The 16456-nt window shown below is 41.0% G+C and overlaps 1 protein-coding gene across 2 annotated transcripts in view; it reads right to left on the minus strand.

Annotated features, from left to right (window-relative positions):
- The window catches only part of GADL1 (glutamate decarboxylase like 1), a 150308-nt gene extending 134215 nt beyond the window's left edge, over positions 1–16093 (minus strand). Inside the window, exons 1-5 of one of the 2 annotated variants that reach the window (XM_010595539.3) lie at positions 15873–16093; positions 9323–9449; positions 7008–7098; positions 2692–2798; positions 1622–1737 (exon numbers count right to left, since the gene is read on the minus strand). In XM_010595539.3, coding sequence (XP_010593841.1) covers positions 1622–1737; positions 2692–2798; positions 7008–7098; positions 9323–9449; positions 15873–16025 — 594 coding nt within the window. In that variant the 5' untranslated portion in view covers positions 16026–16093. Of the gene's footprint in view, positions 1–1621; positions 1738–2687; positions 2799–7007; positions 7099–9322; positions 9450–15872 lie in introns of both variants that reach the window. The other variant, XM_010595538.3, reaches the window with a different exon arrangement.
- Between the last annotated feature and the right edge of the window lie 363 nt (positions 16094–16456).

Genomic DNA, 16456 nt, shown 5'->3' on the forward strand with positions numbered 1-16456 from the left:
GGGTCACACAACACAGAGAAGGAAGAAAGTGTACTGAAGCTGTGCCAGCTACCCACCTTATCAGCTCATCACCTTATCACAGCTGGCTGCTTTTCCCTCCTCCTACAAATACTAGCCAATTTCTTTTTTAAAAAATGTGCTGGTGGTAAAATACATATGACATAAAAATCACCACTTTACCCATTACAATTCGGTGGCATTTATTACATTTACAATGTCATGGAAACGCCATCACTATTTCCAAAACTTTTCCATCATCTCCAATAGAAACTGTACCCATTTAGCAATAACTCTCTACTCCTACTCCCCAGCCCTTGGTAACCTCTAGTCTACTTTCTGTCTCTTGGAATTTGTATATTCTAGAATATAGCTAGAATTTTTGACTATCTATTATGTGCCAGACGCTACTTTAGATGAATTAACTCATTTAACCTTCACAACGATACATCAGTGCAGCACGAAGCTTGCTGGGGTAGCTGGGTTGCTTAGACGGCTTCACTTACTCACAGCTCCCTTTATCCACGCCCGTTGCTGGTTGACTTTGCAGCAACTCCCCTCAAGACGTAGTCTACTTTCCTACTTCTTTGATCTGGCTTCAGAGGTATGAGCTATTTTTCCAAGAAAATGAGGCAGAAGTGATAATGTTCTGAGGCTAGGACTCAAGAGGCTTGGTGGATCTCCAGGCTCTCTGCCCCTCTACCATTGCCCTCGGAACATACCTGGACTGGCCAGCTGGAGACTGACAGACACATAGAGCAGAGAAAAGTCATGCTATCACCCCAGCTGAGCCACCCTCGATCAGCCATCAGCCAGCCAACCCCCAGGCACGTGAGGGAGCCCAGCCTTGAGCAGCAGAACTGCCCAGCTTTCCAGAGACTTGTGAGCAATAATATACGGTTGTAGTTCTATGCCACTGGCTTTAGGGATAATTTGTTGGATAGCAAGAGCTAACCGATGTACTTGCATGTACAGATTAGGAAACTGAGGGATAGAAATGTTCATCAGTTTACCCAAGGTCACTCAGATAGAAAGTGATGGATACAGGAATTAAATCCAAGCAGCCTAGCTCAAAGTCAATGCACTTAACCACTCTCTGATCTCCTACTTAGTGGAGAGTCAAATAAAAGATCAGGGAACTGTGGCCACATTCAATTGTGTTTGTGTGTGTGTGATGTTCATTGTTACTGGGAATCTCCTTTTCCCCTTGAATAGGAATACATAAAAGATTTATATCAGTCACCCAAAGCAACCAATTTTACAAGGAAATGTGAGTGGACGACATCGCCTAGATCAGTAGCAATCATCTAAGCTCTAACAAATACGCTCAAAGAAGAGATTCATGGAAAGAGACGGCACTTTCAAATTAAATGTTCTCTTTTCTCAGAGAAAAATGTTACAGGTTATAATATTTAAATAAAGGTGATGTGCAAAACTGAGTGGCCAGGGGTTACAATATCAAACCCATCCAATTTTCCTTTGGAATAAGATATTATATTTAGACATGTTAGTTATATGCCAAGAGTATAAAAATCACCTCAGGAGTCCCCACAATAAACAAGCCGGGTTATAATATTGCATTGTCAGAAAACATATACCTGATATCAAGAATAATTTTTTTTACCTCTGCAGATGTGAAAAGGACTAATCTTGGCAGCCCAGACAGCCCCTTTTCCTTAATATCAGGACAATATTTGTATCTAGCTAAGTTCACTGCATACATATTGGACACTGAACCACCTGCAAAAAAAAAAAAAAGCAAGATACGATATTTATAGCAGGAAGTTATAGCTCTCCCATTGCTGAATACAGTGTAATACACAAAAGGCACAAATCACGATGCAAGTCATCTGAACTTGCCCCTCCCCAGTACTCTGAATATTCCACCGATAACCCAGACCAAACCCTGAATACACCTCCTAATTTCCAAACCCAGCAATTTCCAATCTCAGCAAAGAGAGAGGTTTTAGTCTATTCTCTCACACCAGAGGTTTTTGAAGCTAAAAGTTTCCATCTTCAGGCTCTAGGTTGAGGGCCAGGAGACCTATCTGGACTCAAGTCTCCACAGTTAATAATTTTCATTCTGTCGCCTGATGAATAAAATGAAAAATAAAAATACATGCTTTACCCCCAACACCAAAAATAACAACTGTAAGGCTAAACAAAATGCAATTCCAAAACCGTCTCAAGTAAAATTGATCTGAACAACTTGAGGGGCTATTATTGCCCTTCCAAACTCCCAAGAGCTGATAAATCCATTTTTGTTAGCTACAATGCCTCAGTTGCAGAAATCTCATTTGTGTGACAATTTGTGTAGCATTTATGGAAATATTATAAGTCTCTTTCTAGAAAGGCACGAGCTAGGTTCTTGTCAAATAAAAAAAAACATAGCTTTATTAATATCCAACTTTTTGTAACATGGAAATCTACAAGGAGTTTCAGTTCTTCATACAGGACACGAGGAAAGCCTGGTGGCGTAGTGGTTAAGTGCTACGGCTGCTAACCAAAGGGTCGGCAGTTGGAATCCACCAGGCGCTCCTTGGAAACTCAATGGGGCAGTTCTTCTCTGTCCTAGAGGGCTGCTATGAGTCGGAATCGACTCGATGGCACTGGGTTTTTGGTTACAGGACATGAATAAACCAGTTTGTAGATGCTCATAATGGAAGGCTGATGACAATAACTAGTTGCACTTACCTGGGTTAAATATTCCATCCCCTTCTTTCCAGCCAATAAATTCAATCATTTTCTTCAGTACAGCTTCTTCCACTAACAGAAACACCGGAGACACCTCATACGTGTAACTAGATAGATACAAAAAACACTTCACTTCTATGACCAGCGTCAAACCACCCCTTTGGCATCCCAAGAAATGCACGTAGAGTTTCATCAAACCACCTGGCTGTTGACATGCAGGTAGAGCCTTTGGAAATGTGTCCACTGGAAATACAGAAATACGCATTCAGGGATGCTGCTGGTCATAGTTAAATAAATGCCAGCAGCGGGTGAGCTCAGGGGTCCACACGCTACTTCACCAGAGTTCATTTGGAGAGAACCTTGAACTCCACTGGGAGGGATAAAGGTAGTGCATCAGGATTCTTCGTGTTAGCCACAGGCGGTAACCATTTCACTCTCTAAGACATGTTCTGGATGCTGGTTAAAGAAGAACCAGTGTCATGGTAACCCGGTTTTATTAGGTTACTGCCATGAGTGCATTCGCATGTTAACAGTCAGTTCTCACTATTCAGCATGGAGACTACCTGCCCTGAACTAGGGCTTTCTCCATCCCACTGCCTGTGGTTGTACAGATGGGGAGAGCTCTGTGGGTACCTCTCATTACGTGGCTGACACCACCGCAAAGGCGCCGCTTAGATCCCCTGTCAGTGAAGGATCTGTGCTCCAGGGGCTGGAGTGCTGTTGTCAGGGCGTTACCCCGTCAGCACTTCGGGGAATGCCTCGGCCTCAGCAAGTCGCCTCTTCCAAAGCCACGGCCCTTCCTATAAGAGTCTAGGCCTGATGACTGATGGAGAGTGAAGTATAAAGGGCTGGCCGTCTGAGCTCAACTGGGGCCACTCTGAAGGGTCATTCTAACCACAGGGATCTCCCTGTGGTCAGCCCCGGCTGTCACTGAGCCTGCATCTCAGCTTGACTCCTGCCTCTGCCCATTCCTGTATCTTTTCCCTCCTGCTCACTGGTGTTGATCCCAAGGGTCCTGCTTAATAAACCTCCTGCTCGCTAAACTCCGTCTAGAGTCTGCTTCCCAGGGAACCCAACTGGCAACGGTTACCATGCCTTGTTTTGCAATGTTTGAGTCTCTTCTCTCTCCAGATAACTTGAGGATGACTAAATATCTATAATCTCCTCCTCAATTAGGTGATTACTTTAAATTGTATTTGAATAAATGTGTACTCTAAATACAAGTTAAGCAGACACATTTAGATTTATAGCCACAGAACTCAATGCAATTATTTTAACATCTGGAGAGAAACCTTTGGGAATAAGGCCAAAAAATAAAATAAAAACTGAGCCCCTACTATGTGCCAAGCACTCTACAGACCATGTCATTGTACAAACAAGAGAGGTCTTGTTTTCAACCATGCTATGCAGCCAGTTTCAAATACCAAGCGTTTTAAAATATATATATATATATATATATATATATATATATATATAATGTGTACCAATAAATACAAATGAGCTAATCATTCATTTTTTGTAAGGAAAAAAAGTTAGTATTAAAGCTCTCTTTGAAAGCTGGTCTAACTGTATAACTTGAGAATAAGCTGCAGTTGGAGGAAAAGCCAATATAAATTCACGCCCATATTTCAAGTGGATTGTTCAGCTTAGCACCCCGAGTTTTCAGAGTTAATCATTTTCTTTCTGTCTGTCACCTGATCAATAAAATGGTAAGAAAAATACATGCTCATCCTTGCCTCTGAGAACAAATTGTGAGGATAACAAAATGTGATTCAGAGATCTCAGGTAAAATCGATTTTAAAATGAAGGGATTTATTTTTATTTATTATTATTTATCTAATTAGTTCAGATAAAGGAACTCAGACACGGGTTAGGAAACCTAGAACACACCAAGAAAGGTTCAAAGAGTTGTGCAGGAATCTTACTGTCTCTTCTGACTCATCTACCGTTTACTCTTCTACCCACTGTACCCTGGTGTCTGCTCTCATTCCTCTACCAAACCTTCTTTAGCTAGTGTCACCAATCATGTCCATGTCGCTTTACAAATGGACACTTTTCAGTCTTTGTCTTTGTTTACTACTCGACAGCATGTGATGCCATTGATTCCCTTCTATGTTTAGGCACACTCTCCTCCATGGCTTCCATGTCTATCCTGGTTTTCTCCTTCTCTCTCTATTGTAAGCTGGCCCTCCTCATCCTTGGATGTCTTCAAGACCCAGTCCTAAGCCCTCTTCTCTATACTCTGTCCCCCAGGCAGTGGTTCTCTATGCTGGCTGCTTATAAAAATCACTTGATAAGCTTGGTAAATACAGCAGTGCCTGGAACACACCCACAGAGATTCAGATTTAATTGGTATATGTATATATACATTGACATTCCCAAGTTGATTCTCACGAGCAGTCAGAATTGAGAATCTGGCCTAGAGGTTATCATCCATGCCCACAATTTCAATTATCATCTACTCACAAATAATTCCCAAATTTATACCTTCCACGTAGATATCAGAATTCGAGGTATAACTCTCAGCTTTAGTTGACACAACCTCCTGGATATCTCAGTCACTGCAAACTCAGATGCCCACAACTGAAAACTGAATTCTTTTTTTTTTTTTTTTATTAACTTTTATTGAGCTTCAAGTGAACGTTTACAAATCAAGTCAGTCTGTCACATATAAGTTTATATACATCTTACTCCTTACTCCCACTTGCTCTCCCCCTAATGAGTCAGCCCTTCCAGTCTCTCCTTTCATGACAATTTTGCCAGCTTCCAACTCTCTCTATCCTCTCATCCCCCCTCCAGACAGGAGATGCCAGCACAGTCTCAAGTGTCCACCTTATATAATTAGCTCTCTCTTCTTCAGCATCTCTCTCCTACCCACTGTCCAGTCCCTTTCATGTCTGATGAGTTGTCTTCGGGAATGGCTCCTGTCCTGTGCCAACAGAAGGTTTGGTGACCATGCCTGCCGGGATTCCTCTAGTCACAGTCAGACCATTAAGTATGGTATTTTTATGAGAATTTGGGGTCTGCATCCCACCGATCTCCTGCTCCCTCAGGGGTTCTCTATTGTGCTCCCTGTCAGGGCAGTCATCGATTGTGGCCGGGCACCAACTAGTTCTTCTGGTCTCAGGATAATGTAGGTCTCTGGTTCATGTGGCCCTTTCTGTCTCTTGGGTTCTTAGTTGTCGTGCGACCTTGGTGTTCTTCATTCTCCTTTGCTCTAGGTGGGTTGAAACTAATTGATGCATCTTAGATGGCCGCTTATTAGCATTTAAGACCCCAGACGTGAAAACTGAATTCTTGATCTTGCTTGGTCTCCACTCCCAGTGAATGACATGACCATCAGCCCTCGTATGAACACCAGAAACCCAGGTATTATCCCAGAAGCCTCCCTCTTGTCCTCATTTCCAAGATCCAAAATATCATCCAATCCTTTCCATTTTATCTTCTAATCTCATTTTTTCCCTCTCTATTCCCACTGCTTTCATCCAAGTCCAAGCTATCATCATCTCTCAAGTGACTAAGGTAACGCCCTCCTAACTGGTCCCCTCTAATCTACTCTCCCCCCATATTGCCAGAACGATCTTTTCACTAAGAAAACAGCTGGTACCCAATGATTTAGAACCCTTCAGAGGCTTTCCATTGTGCTTCGAATTGAAAAATGGGCCCTGTACGTCTGGCTATTACTTATCCAGCCTCGTCTTCCAGCACGTTCCCTTTCGCTGTCTCGCTATATCCACGCTGGCCTTCAGTTTATAACACATGTCATGTGACTTCCTCCAGAGGCCTTTGCACATGCTGTTCCCTCTGCCAGGAACTTACCCCTTCTCTTTTCACCTCGTTAACTCTTACTCATCCTTCAGCTCTCACTTCCTCAGAGAAGCCTTCCCTGAGTTCTCAATCAGGAAAAAGTACCACATTTATATTTATAGCATCATGCACTTCCTCACATCAGAGGTCAAATTTTACGTTTTGATTAGCATCTCTTTCTCTTATCAGATTTTATGCTCCATGAGGACAAAGTCAAGGTTTGTTTTTATTCATAGTATAGCTCCAGCACTCAGTACAGACAGGGCATTTCATGAAGGAATATACAGGAAGTTGCCTAATCCATCTCCTTGTCTGTTAAATGGAAGTAACGATCCTTGCTTTATCCATTCATTGAACACTGCTAAGTGTCATATGACTTTTTCTTTATTTAGGATGACACTGCATACGTGAAACCATTAAACAGGAATTCATGAAATAAAATTTCATTTACATAAACAAGAAATCGCTAACCCATGCTTAGTGTAACATTTCAGCAACATGGCACTTACACGCTTGGGTTTAATGCTTCTGTTATAAACCGAGCCACCAAGGAGTAGTAATCAAGTCCAGCATACAACTGGTTGAAAAACCTTGGGTGATCTGTAAATTGTAAAACAGAATATTCAACTACACAGCAATACAAAAGAAAAAAACAACTAATGACACAGGAATAACACGAATCAATTTTTCAGATAGTGAAAGAAGCCAGACACAAAAGAACACACACTGTATGAATCCATTTGTGTGATATTCAAAACCAGGTAAAGCTGGTCTATGAAGACATCGTTAGCACTGCGGGTAACTTTGGGAAGGAGTTATTGATTGGGAGGGGGCCTTGAGAGAGTCTTTGAAATTCTGGAAATATTCTATATCTTGATCTGGGTAAGGGTTACATACGTAGAGATACGTAAAAATTCTATTGAGATGAGTAGTTAAGATTTGTGCAATTTATTGAATGTAAATTATACCTCAGTTAAAAAAGAAAACTCAAAATCTAATCATGTACAAGAAAACAAATGTTGAAAATAAGTTTCTAAGTAGGACTTGAACATACTTTTAATCCTGTTGGTTTACTTGCTCTATTTTTCTAGAAGCTAAACCCAAACCAGATTCCCTGAGGGATGGATTATTTGAAACTTGTTTGTCCACATATCAAAGCCTGCTACCTTTATCTTCTGAAAATATCAATATTAAGTCCCCGTACTTCAAATACATTTCACTCACCAATAGGGTTCACTTCAGGCTACTGCTGGGAAGTGACCTTTCGGTTTCAGGTTGGGCTACTGAGCCTGGCATTATTCAGATGGAGCAAGACGTGATTCATCACACAGCTTACACCAACTTTCGGATTCAACTTATTTCAAAGGCGGTTGCCTTTAAGACTCAAACAACTTCTAGTTTCAATCTTCTTTTTTTTTTTTTTCCTCATAGAAAAGGCCTCATAAAGGTTCTTGGCTTTACACAGTGTGAATATTCACACCAAACTCCAGGCTAACTAACTTGATATTCTCAATCATAGGAAGCCCAACGTGATGGAAAACAAAGAGGAAGAAGGTCTATTTCTAAACGTGAGAACGTGGGAACGATTTTAGTCAGTGATCTACCGTCACAATTTATAACATTTTTTGTTTGTTTGTTTGTTTGTTCTCCCTCTCGCTTTAAACTACGAGTTCAATAAAAAAACAAAATTCTCAAAAAATGGCTCTTTATATAAAATGAAACACTTCCTCCGATCTGGCAAAGAAAACTAGACATTGCTACAAGTAATTTTAATACGATTTTTTTCAGTCCTGTGTTAATTTATGATTGATTTCCATGGTTACATTATGGAAAATATCCAGTGAACTGAAAAATCCACTGCCTTAAATGCCATTCTACACTTCTGACATACCCTATAACAATAAGATATGTATCTCTGCTTTTGAAATGCTAACTGGGTTTTGATACATACACCAGGTTTTCCCAAGGGAATATAATCCAATTATTTTTAGCCAGGATTTTATTATGTTCTTTCTACCAAATTTAGTTCAGTATCACAAGTCACAAAGCATAATGCCTGTATGGTCTTAAACACTAGATTAGCTTCACATCATACTGAGAAATACGTATTTGGGGAAGTTAGTCTCCCACTTTTGAAACTTGTTCACTGCATGTATAAAACATTAGCAGTCAAGCTGGGATAGCACTTCACCACAAGAATGATATCATGTTATCGAATTTACAAAAGATCACAGTGGGTTATGCATCCTTGTGGAAAAATCACTGCAAAAACTTACCATTTTTCTTATACTTTCCTAAGGACTTTTATTTTTTGATCCTGCCAGATTTGATCAATTAATTTTGTAATTAGCAACTGCCAAGAGTTTTTCCATGTCTTTGGAATAAATTCATTTTTGTCTATATTAAAGACACCATCTCGATTTTTTTTTTTTTTTTTGCATATTCTGGGCCATCAAAATTTAAAATCCTTTAACAAATATATCAAATCAAAATATCTCTTACCAGCTGGACCAACATAAAACACAATAACTATTCTAATAAGTAGTAGTCATAAGGTACGTTCTTGATTATAAATGAAGGATGGCTTTTGCCAAGAAAGAGGTGATACTTACGTATGACCACTAAAAGTCAAGAGTTCTCCTATCAGTTTATTTTTGACCTTGACCACAAATCTGTATATAATCAGAGATTAAACGGACCACTATTTTTTATTTGGATTTCTCATCCCCAGAAACATAGCCGTCCTTGGCTTTCTTAGGAGGTAATACGTGCTTAGGAAAATGTAAGAACATGTCACATCCAGGAAGTAAACTGAAGTTCTTACTAGTTTTGACACTGTAGCGTATGACATCCTGGCAGAGTTCCAGTAGCCTGTGGTGTGGTTCTCCCGTTTCTCTCATCTCCAAATCAAGAAGCTGTTTCAGTCGTTCAGGATGCTGCCATTCACAAACCTGGAGATTGAGGCACAATTTGTTGAGCGCTTACTAAAGCCAAGAATTGAGAAGACACTAGAACCATGAACCTTACCCTCATAAAGCTTTCAGACAAGTGGGAGGGGCAGAGAACTAAATGAGACACCATAGGTCTATGTGAAGAGCTACGATAGGCACAAAGTAGGGGCTTCATCTTACACTTGGAAGATCAAAAACAATTGCCTGATGGAACTGATATCTAATTTGTTACAAAATATAAGAACAGAGTGAGCCAAACAAACATTAGGGCAATGCAAGGGCTAGTCTAAGCAGAATTAATAGAGAGAAAAAGGCTGAAATGAAGGGAGCCTGTGGCACATCTGAAGAATGGCATAAGTTTGATATGGCTAGAACGAGAGTTTGAAGAAGTGAATGGCAAGAAGTAAAGCTGGACTACTGAAATAGCTTCCTAAGAAGTCTCTCTGCTTGTACCTTTGTCTGCACACAGTCTACTATCAACTTAGCAGCCAGAGTGATGCTCTTAAACCTAAGCCATGGTCACTCCTATGCTCAAATACCTCCAGTAGCTCCTCATTTCCTTCAAAGTAAAAGGTAAAGTCCTTAACTGGTGCCATCAAGTCGATTCCTACAATGACCTAGAATGACCCTGTGTGATATGCTTCCTGGACAGTATTTCCTCTCTGGTCTTTCCTAGCATTGCTTTCCTCCTCGCTAGCTCTGCTCCTGGCCCTCTGGCCTCCTTGCTGTTCCTTAAACACACCATGCACTCTTGCACCTTAGGGTTTTGGAACTGGCTGTGCTCTGTGCCTGGAATGTCCTATCCCCAAATCCTCGTAGCTAACTCACTTCTCTCACAGCTTTACTCAAAATGTCTCAACGTTAGCAATCCTGAATCCCGTATTTAAAAACTGCAACCGGCCCATTACCCCATCTCTATCAATCCTCCAACTTGCTCTATTCTTTTTCCCATAGCATTTATCGCCTTCCAACATACTGTAATTCATTTGCTCATTGTAACCAACATAATCTGCGTGAGAGCTGAGATCTCTGTTTGTTCACTATCCCAAGTAACTAATACACCAAATAAGTACTCGATAGATATGTGTTGAATGAATCAATAAATGAATAAATGGAGAGATAAGCAGGGATCAGATCACGACAAGCTCTATGTAGCATGTTACAGAGTTCGAACTTGGCCTTAAGCAAGCCATTGAAAAGTTTTGGACAGAGGAATGATAAGATCCTACTTGTATTTTGGATGATAGCCTTGTTGCTCTGTAAAGATTCCATGCAAAACAGGAAATACAAAAACGCAGGCAAGAGAAGAGGTGGTCTGGACGATCATAGAAGCTGTAGGAATGAAATATTCAGTTTCTAGTGATATTTGAAATGTAGAATCAATAGAACTTGGAAATCAGTTTTATGCTGAGAGTGAGGGACAGAGATGAATCAAGGATAATCCCGGCGAAGACACACGGGTAGATGGTGGTGATGAGGATAACAGGAGAAGGCTCTGGTTGTGGGTGTGGTGAGGATGATGAGTTTTGAGCATACTTGAACTAAGGCACCTTGAGAACATCCAAAAGGGGAAGAGAAGTTTGTTTGAAGCTCTTATGAAACATTAGGGACAGAATTCTAGGTATACATTATGATATCATAATGGTGAAAGATATGGCTCAGAGAGGATCTACATAGACAAGGAGAGGCTCAGGATCTCACTGGGACAACACCAACACCTAAGAAATGGGCAAAGGAAGAGAAGTGCACCTGCAAGGTGGTGGACAGACCAGAAAGGTAAAGAGAATCCTAGGAGATTTCAGCGTTATTAAACGCAAGGAAAAAAGAATGTTTTAAGAAGGAGAAGGTGGTCACCACTGTCAAATACTGCTGAGAAGCCAAATTAGAGAAAGACTGAGAAGTGCTCATGAGATTTATCAACAATGAGGTGTTCTTGGCAAGAGCAGTTTGACTTAGAGAGGTGGGAGTGGAGACCAGATTGCTATGAAGTGAAGAAGTAGGAGGTGAGGAAATAGAGGGAGGGAGGAAAAAAGTATAGACAACTCTTTAAAAAGTTGGAGGGGTAGGACAGGAACCATTCCAGAAGACAACTCATCAGACATGGATTGGACTGGACAACGGGTTGGAGGGACATGCTGATGAGGAGTGAGCTACTTGTATCAGGTGGACACTTGAGACTATGTTGGCATCTCCTGTCTAGAGGGGAGATGGGAGGGTAGAGGGGATTAGAAACTGGCAAAATGGTCACAAAAGGAGTGACTGGAATGAGGGAGTGGGCTGACTTATTAAGGGGAGAGTAAGTGAGAGTATGTAGTAAGGTGTACACAAGTTTATATGTGAGAGACTGACTTGATTTGTAAACTTTCACTTAAAGCACAATAAAAGTTATTTAAAAAAAAAAAAAAAAGTTGGAGGGGAACAGAGAGATAGAGGAGTAGCCAGGGGCTGAGGAGACAGGAAAGTGGGAGGCTAGGGAAGCAGAAGGAAATTTCAAGTTATGCAAAAGGTATGAAACTAAATCCTCGTGTTATAACTGTGACCAAAAAAATTAAAAAATAATAAAAATAACAAGACACTGCCGTGGAGTAGATCCGAACTCACAGCAACCCTATGCATGTCCGAGTAGTACTGTGCTCCATAGGGTTTTCAATGGCTGTGACCTTTGGGAAGTAGATCAACAGGCCTTTCTTTTGAGGCACCTCTGGGTGGATTCCAACAGCCAACCTTTCGGTTAGGAAGCAAGCACTTAACCATTTGTGCCTCCCAGGAACTTCATAAGCATGATAAGCCAAGCAAGCCAAGCCCAGTGCCATTGAATCAGTGATAGGCAGACATAAATCAAAAGTGGCTGAGACACGGTATTCACAATAGCAAAAAGATGGAAACAACCATTGACAGATGAATGGATAAACGAGTTATGGTACGAACACACAATGGAATACTATGCAATGGTAAAGAACAATGATGAATCTGCAAAACATCTCACAATATGGACGAATCTGAAGGGCGTTACGCTGAGGGAAAAAAGTCAATCAGAAAAGGACAAACACTGTATGGGACCACTATTATAAAAACTCAAGAAAAGGCTTACACACAGAAAGAAACGATCTTTGATGGGGGTTGGGAAGGAGAAATCATTAACTAGATCGTAGACAAGTGTTACCTTTGGTGAAGGGAAAGACAGTGCACAGTATAGGGAAAGTCAGTATAATTTGACCAAGGCAAAGACATAGAAGCTTCACAGACACATCTGAACACCTTGAAGGACTGTTACTGGGGCTGAGGGCTGGAGATCATGGTCGTAGGGGTCACCTAGGTCAACTGGCATAACAAAGTTCATAAAGAAAATGTTCTACATTCAACTTTGGTGAGTAGCATCTGGGGTCTTAAAACATTGTAAGTGGCCTCTAAGATACATCTACTGGTCCCATCCCACTCGGAGCAAAGGAGAGTGGAGAAAACCAAAGACATAAGGGAAGTATTAGCCCAAAGAACAAATGGACTGCAAGTACCACAGCCTCCACCAGCCTGAATCCGGAAGAACTAGATGGTGCCCAGTTACTACCACCAACCACTCTGTAGGGACCACAATAAAGGGTCCCAGACAGAGCCAGGGGTGGGGGGAGAAATACAGAACAAAATTCAAATTCACACACACACAAAAATGACCAGACTTATTGGTCTGATGGAGACTGGAAGAACCCCTAAGACTATGGCCCCCGGATATGCTAACGGAGAACTGAAGCCACTCCCAAAGTTCACCCTTCAGACAAAGATTAGACAGGTGTATAAAATAACACACGTGAGATGGTGCTTCTTAGTTCAGTCATGCATACGAGACCAAAAGGGCAACACCTGCCCAAAAGCAATGACAAGAAGACAGGAAGGGACAGGAAAAGTAGAGGAATGGAAATGGGGAATTGGGGTGTGGAAGGGGAGAGTGTTGATACATCGTGGGGATTGCAACCAATGTTACAAAACTATTTGTGTATAAATTGTTGAATCAGAAACTCTTTTGCTCTGTAAACTTTCACCTAAAGCACAATAAAATAAAACAAAAGTGGCCGAGACAGTCAAAAGGAATGATTCCTTATACGGGCAACGACTTGGAAGCATCCCAAATGCATGTTGCTGAAGGAAAGGCAAGACTCAAAAGGCGACACAGGACACGACTCCATCTATACATGGCATTCTGGAAAAGTCAAAAATTGTAGGGACAAAAACAGATCAGTGGTTTGTAGGGGCTAGGGGTAAAGTGAGGGGCTGACTACAGAGCGGCACAAGGAAATCTGGACAGTAATGGAATTGTCCTATATCCTGATTGTGGTGATGGTTACATAAAAAATATGCATGGACTTGTTAAAATTCATGGCACTGCATGCCAAAAAGGGTAAATTTTACTGAATGGAAACTTTACCTTATTTTTTTTTAAAAAAGTGGCTGAGAAGTGTTTACCGGAAAGGTCTCTAGAAGTAGTGGTCTCACTAAGGGTGGGGATGTATTCACAGGTCGCCTGTTAATGGCGCCCTGTTGGGTTTCAGACAAAGTATGCCAAGTTGGCAGTGACATAAACCCTCACCCTCCTCACCTAACCACAACACAACTTTCAATCCTAACTCACACAAGTTGCTTGTGCATCTCCTTCAATGCAATCAAAGTGTGGTTCTCTAGTTGATAACTCAGGATCCTAAATCTCCCGTTCTCATCTTACCTCCCAGAAGTTGCCTATGTGAGCTTTTCTTACCAGGCAAAAGGCTTCCCTTGCTGTGATAAACCCATTTTGTTCTTCTGCAATGCTGTTACCTCATTCACCTTCTTGCTTTCCTCAACACCCCTAGAAACAAGCAACTCCCCTCCCTGACTTCTCTCTGCCCATTAAAATCTTACTTGGATTTTAATTCCACATCAAAGCTCAAAGCGCCCACTTTTCTGAAATCTCCAAAGGCTTCCCCAGTCACACACCATTTACTACATTCTCACTGGGACTCCCTGTTCTGTCTTCCAATGAAACTTTTCCTTCCAATTAAATCATAAATTCTGTTCAAAGCTGGGCCTTTATCTTATTTTTTCTTTATATCTCCTGAGCCTAATATAATGCTTCATCTATAAAAATCATCTATAGCTAACAATTAATATTTAATGACTGAATAAAGGCCAATCTTAAAAAAAAAAAAAAAAAATGCCAGAGGAGCAGTGTGTTCCAAGGTAAGCAAGGTCTGAAATATTTCATAAGTACAGATAAGGCCAGAAAACATGCAAGTGTAAATACATAATCTGGCTGAAGAGGAATACCATCAGTGGTTTGGCCTTGACCATAACTTTTCCAAGTTTACAGGTCATTTCAATCTATTTTTCTATTAGTTCTCCCAAATGAATGTGATTAAAAATTCAAAGTAAATACCACTTCACATTCAACATTTTTTTTTTAATGCCCTTTATTTCTGGCTAATTTAATTGGAACAAGAGTCTACTCTAACAACCATTTGTTGGTAACCCAATTCCAGATGAAATGGGATCATTGTGAAGAAGGGTAATTCAGCGATTTTAAGAGGCATATGTGGTGGAGACTCTGAAGCCAGACTGCTTGGATTTTCATCTCAGCTCTGACTCTCACCAAATGATCTTGGGCAAGCTACTTCACCTTCCTGTGTCTCAGTTTATTCATCTCTAAAATGGGGATAATAATAGTAGCTCCTTCTTAGGGTTATTGTGAGGCTTAAATATACAAAAACATATGTAGAAGTCATTAGAAGAGTGCCTGGCCCATAGTAAGTCCTCTTAAGAGTATATGTTATTAGCAGTAGTTCTAATATCAATTTGAAGCTGAATTTGAACTTGAATTTGAAACTTTGGACCAATAATTGGCACCAGTCAGGACTCAGACATAACCAAGATCTCCAGTCTAAACTCAGACAAGCTCCTATGAAGGACTCTCAGAAAAATAAAAAATTTTCTCATCCTTTTCTACCTTCTGCTTGCTTTTTATTAGCAACAGAAAGTGCACAAAAGTGAAGAGCAAGGGATGTTTTTAGGGAGTGTATAAATCAGAGCAGGAGGCTGTTCCCAATCTAGCTTCTTATCTAGAAGGTTTCTGTCACTCTTAGGGGTTGGAGGGCAGAGAGTGTGGAAGTAAAAACGGTTGGGGTGTCAACTCTGTGCTTCATGGCCTCACCTGGTTAAGGTCTAGGGTCCTAGCCAATCTCCCAACAAATGACAACTGGCTCCTTGAAGGAGTCAACCCTTCAAGGAAAGCAGATACTGGACTGGGAGGGGAGGTGGGTCGGGAGCAAAGTACAGACTTTGGAATCTGGACATCTCCTTGAAACAAAGGTATAGAGAAAAACGAAACCTTGCTCTTCCTGTTTCCTTTATATCTGGCCATCCAGATGTGGAAAAAGGTTTCTTACGGGCTTTTACTTTTACCTTCTCATTGACATCTGTAGCCTTCAAAACCACCTCTTCCATTATAAGCCTACAGGCCTCTTCCACGAATTTTTCTCCTGCTTTCGCATCTGTTGTAGGACCATTCAATACAACCCCATCCACGAGAACGGCATTCCTTTTACTCGGAATCATCTCTTGTTGCTCAGCCTCTCCTGGAAGCACACAAACAAACTGTGTTTGAAAGATAATCTAATGAGTTAACACAACAAAACAGGGAAAAATTTATCATCATCCTAACTCCAATTGGCATGCCTTCTTTCAATACCTAGAAGCACAGTTTTGGGCATTGAAGCTGACAATTTCTTAAGGTGCCTAATGGCAAGATAGAGTATAAGCAAACTCCAGAAAGCCTGCAATTTATGGAATGAGTACATCTACTTTAATATGTCAGTTTCCCTGTATTCAACTGAGTTAACACATGGAGAAGGTGGCCATGGACTTAGTATACTTCCAGGGTTGACAGAAAGGGTACCATCTTGTATATCATTTCCCTGCTGGGTGGTGTCTGAAGCTGAAAGAATAGCACCCTTACTCCCATAATGAGAAAAATGGCACACAAAAAA

This window comes from Loxodonta africana, chromosome 27 (genome assembly GCF_030014295.1).
Source record: "Loxodonta africana isolate mLoxAfr1 chromosome 27, mLoxAfr1.hap2, whole genome shotgun sequence".
Taxonomy (NCBI): Eukaryota; Metazoa; Chordata; class Mammalia; order Proboscidea; family Elephantidae; genus Loxodonta; species Loxodonta africana.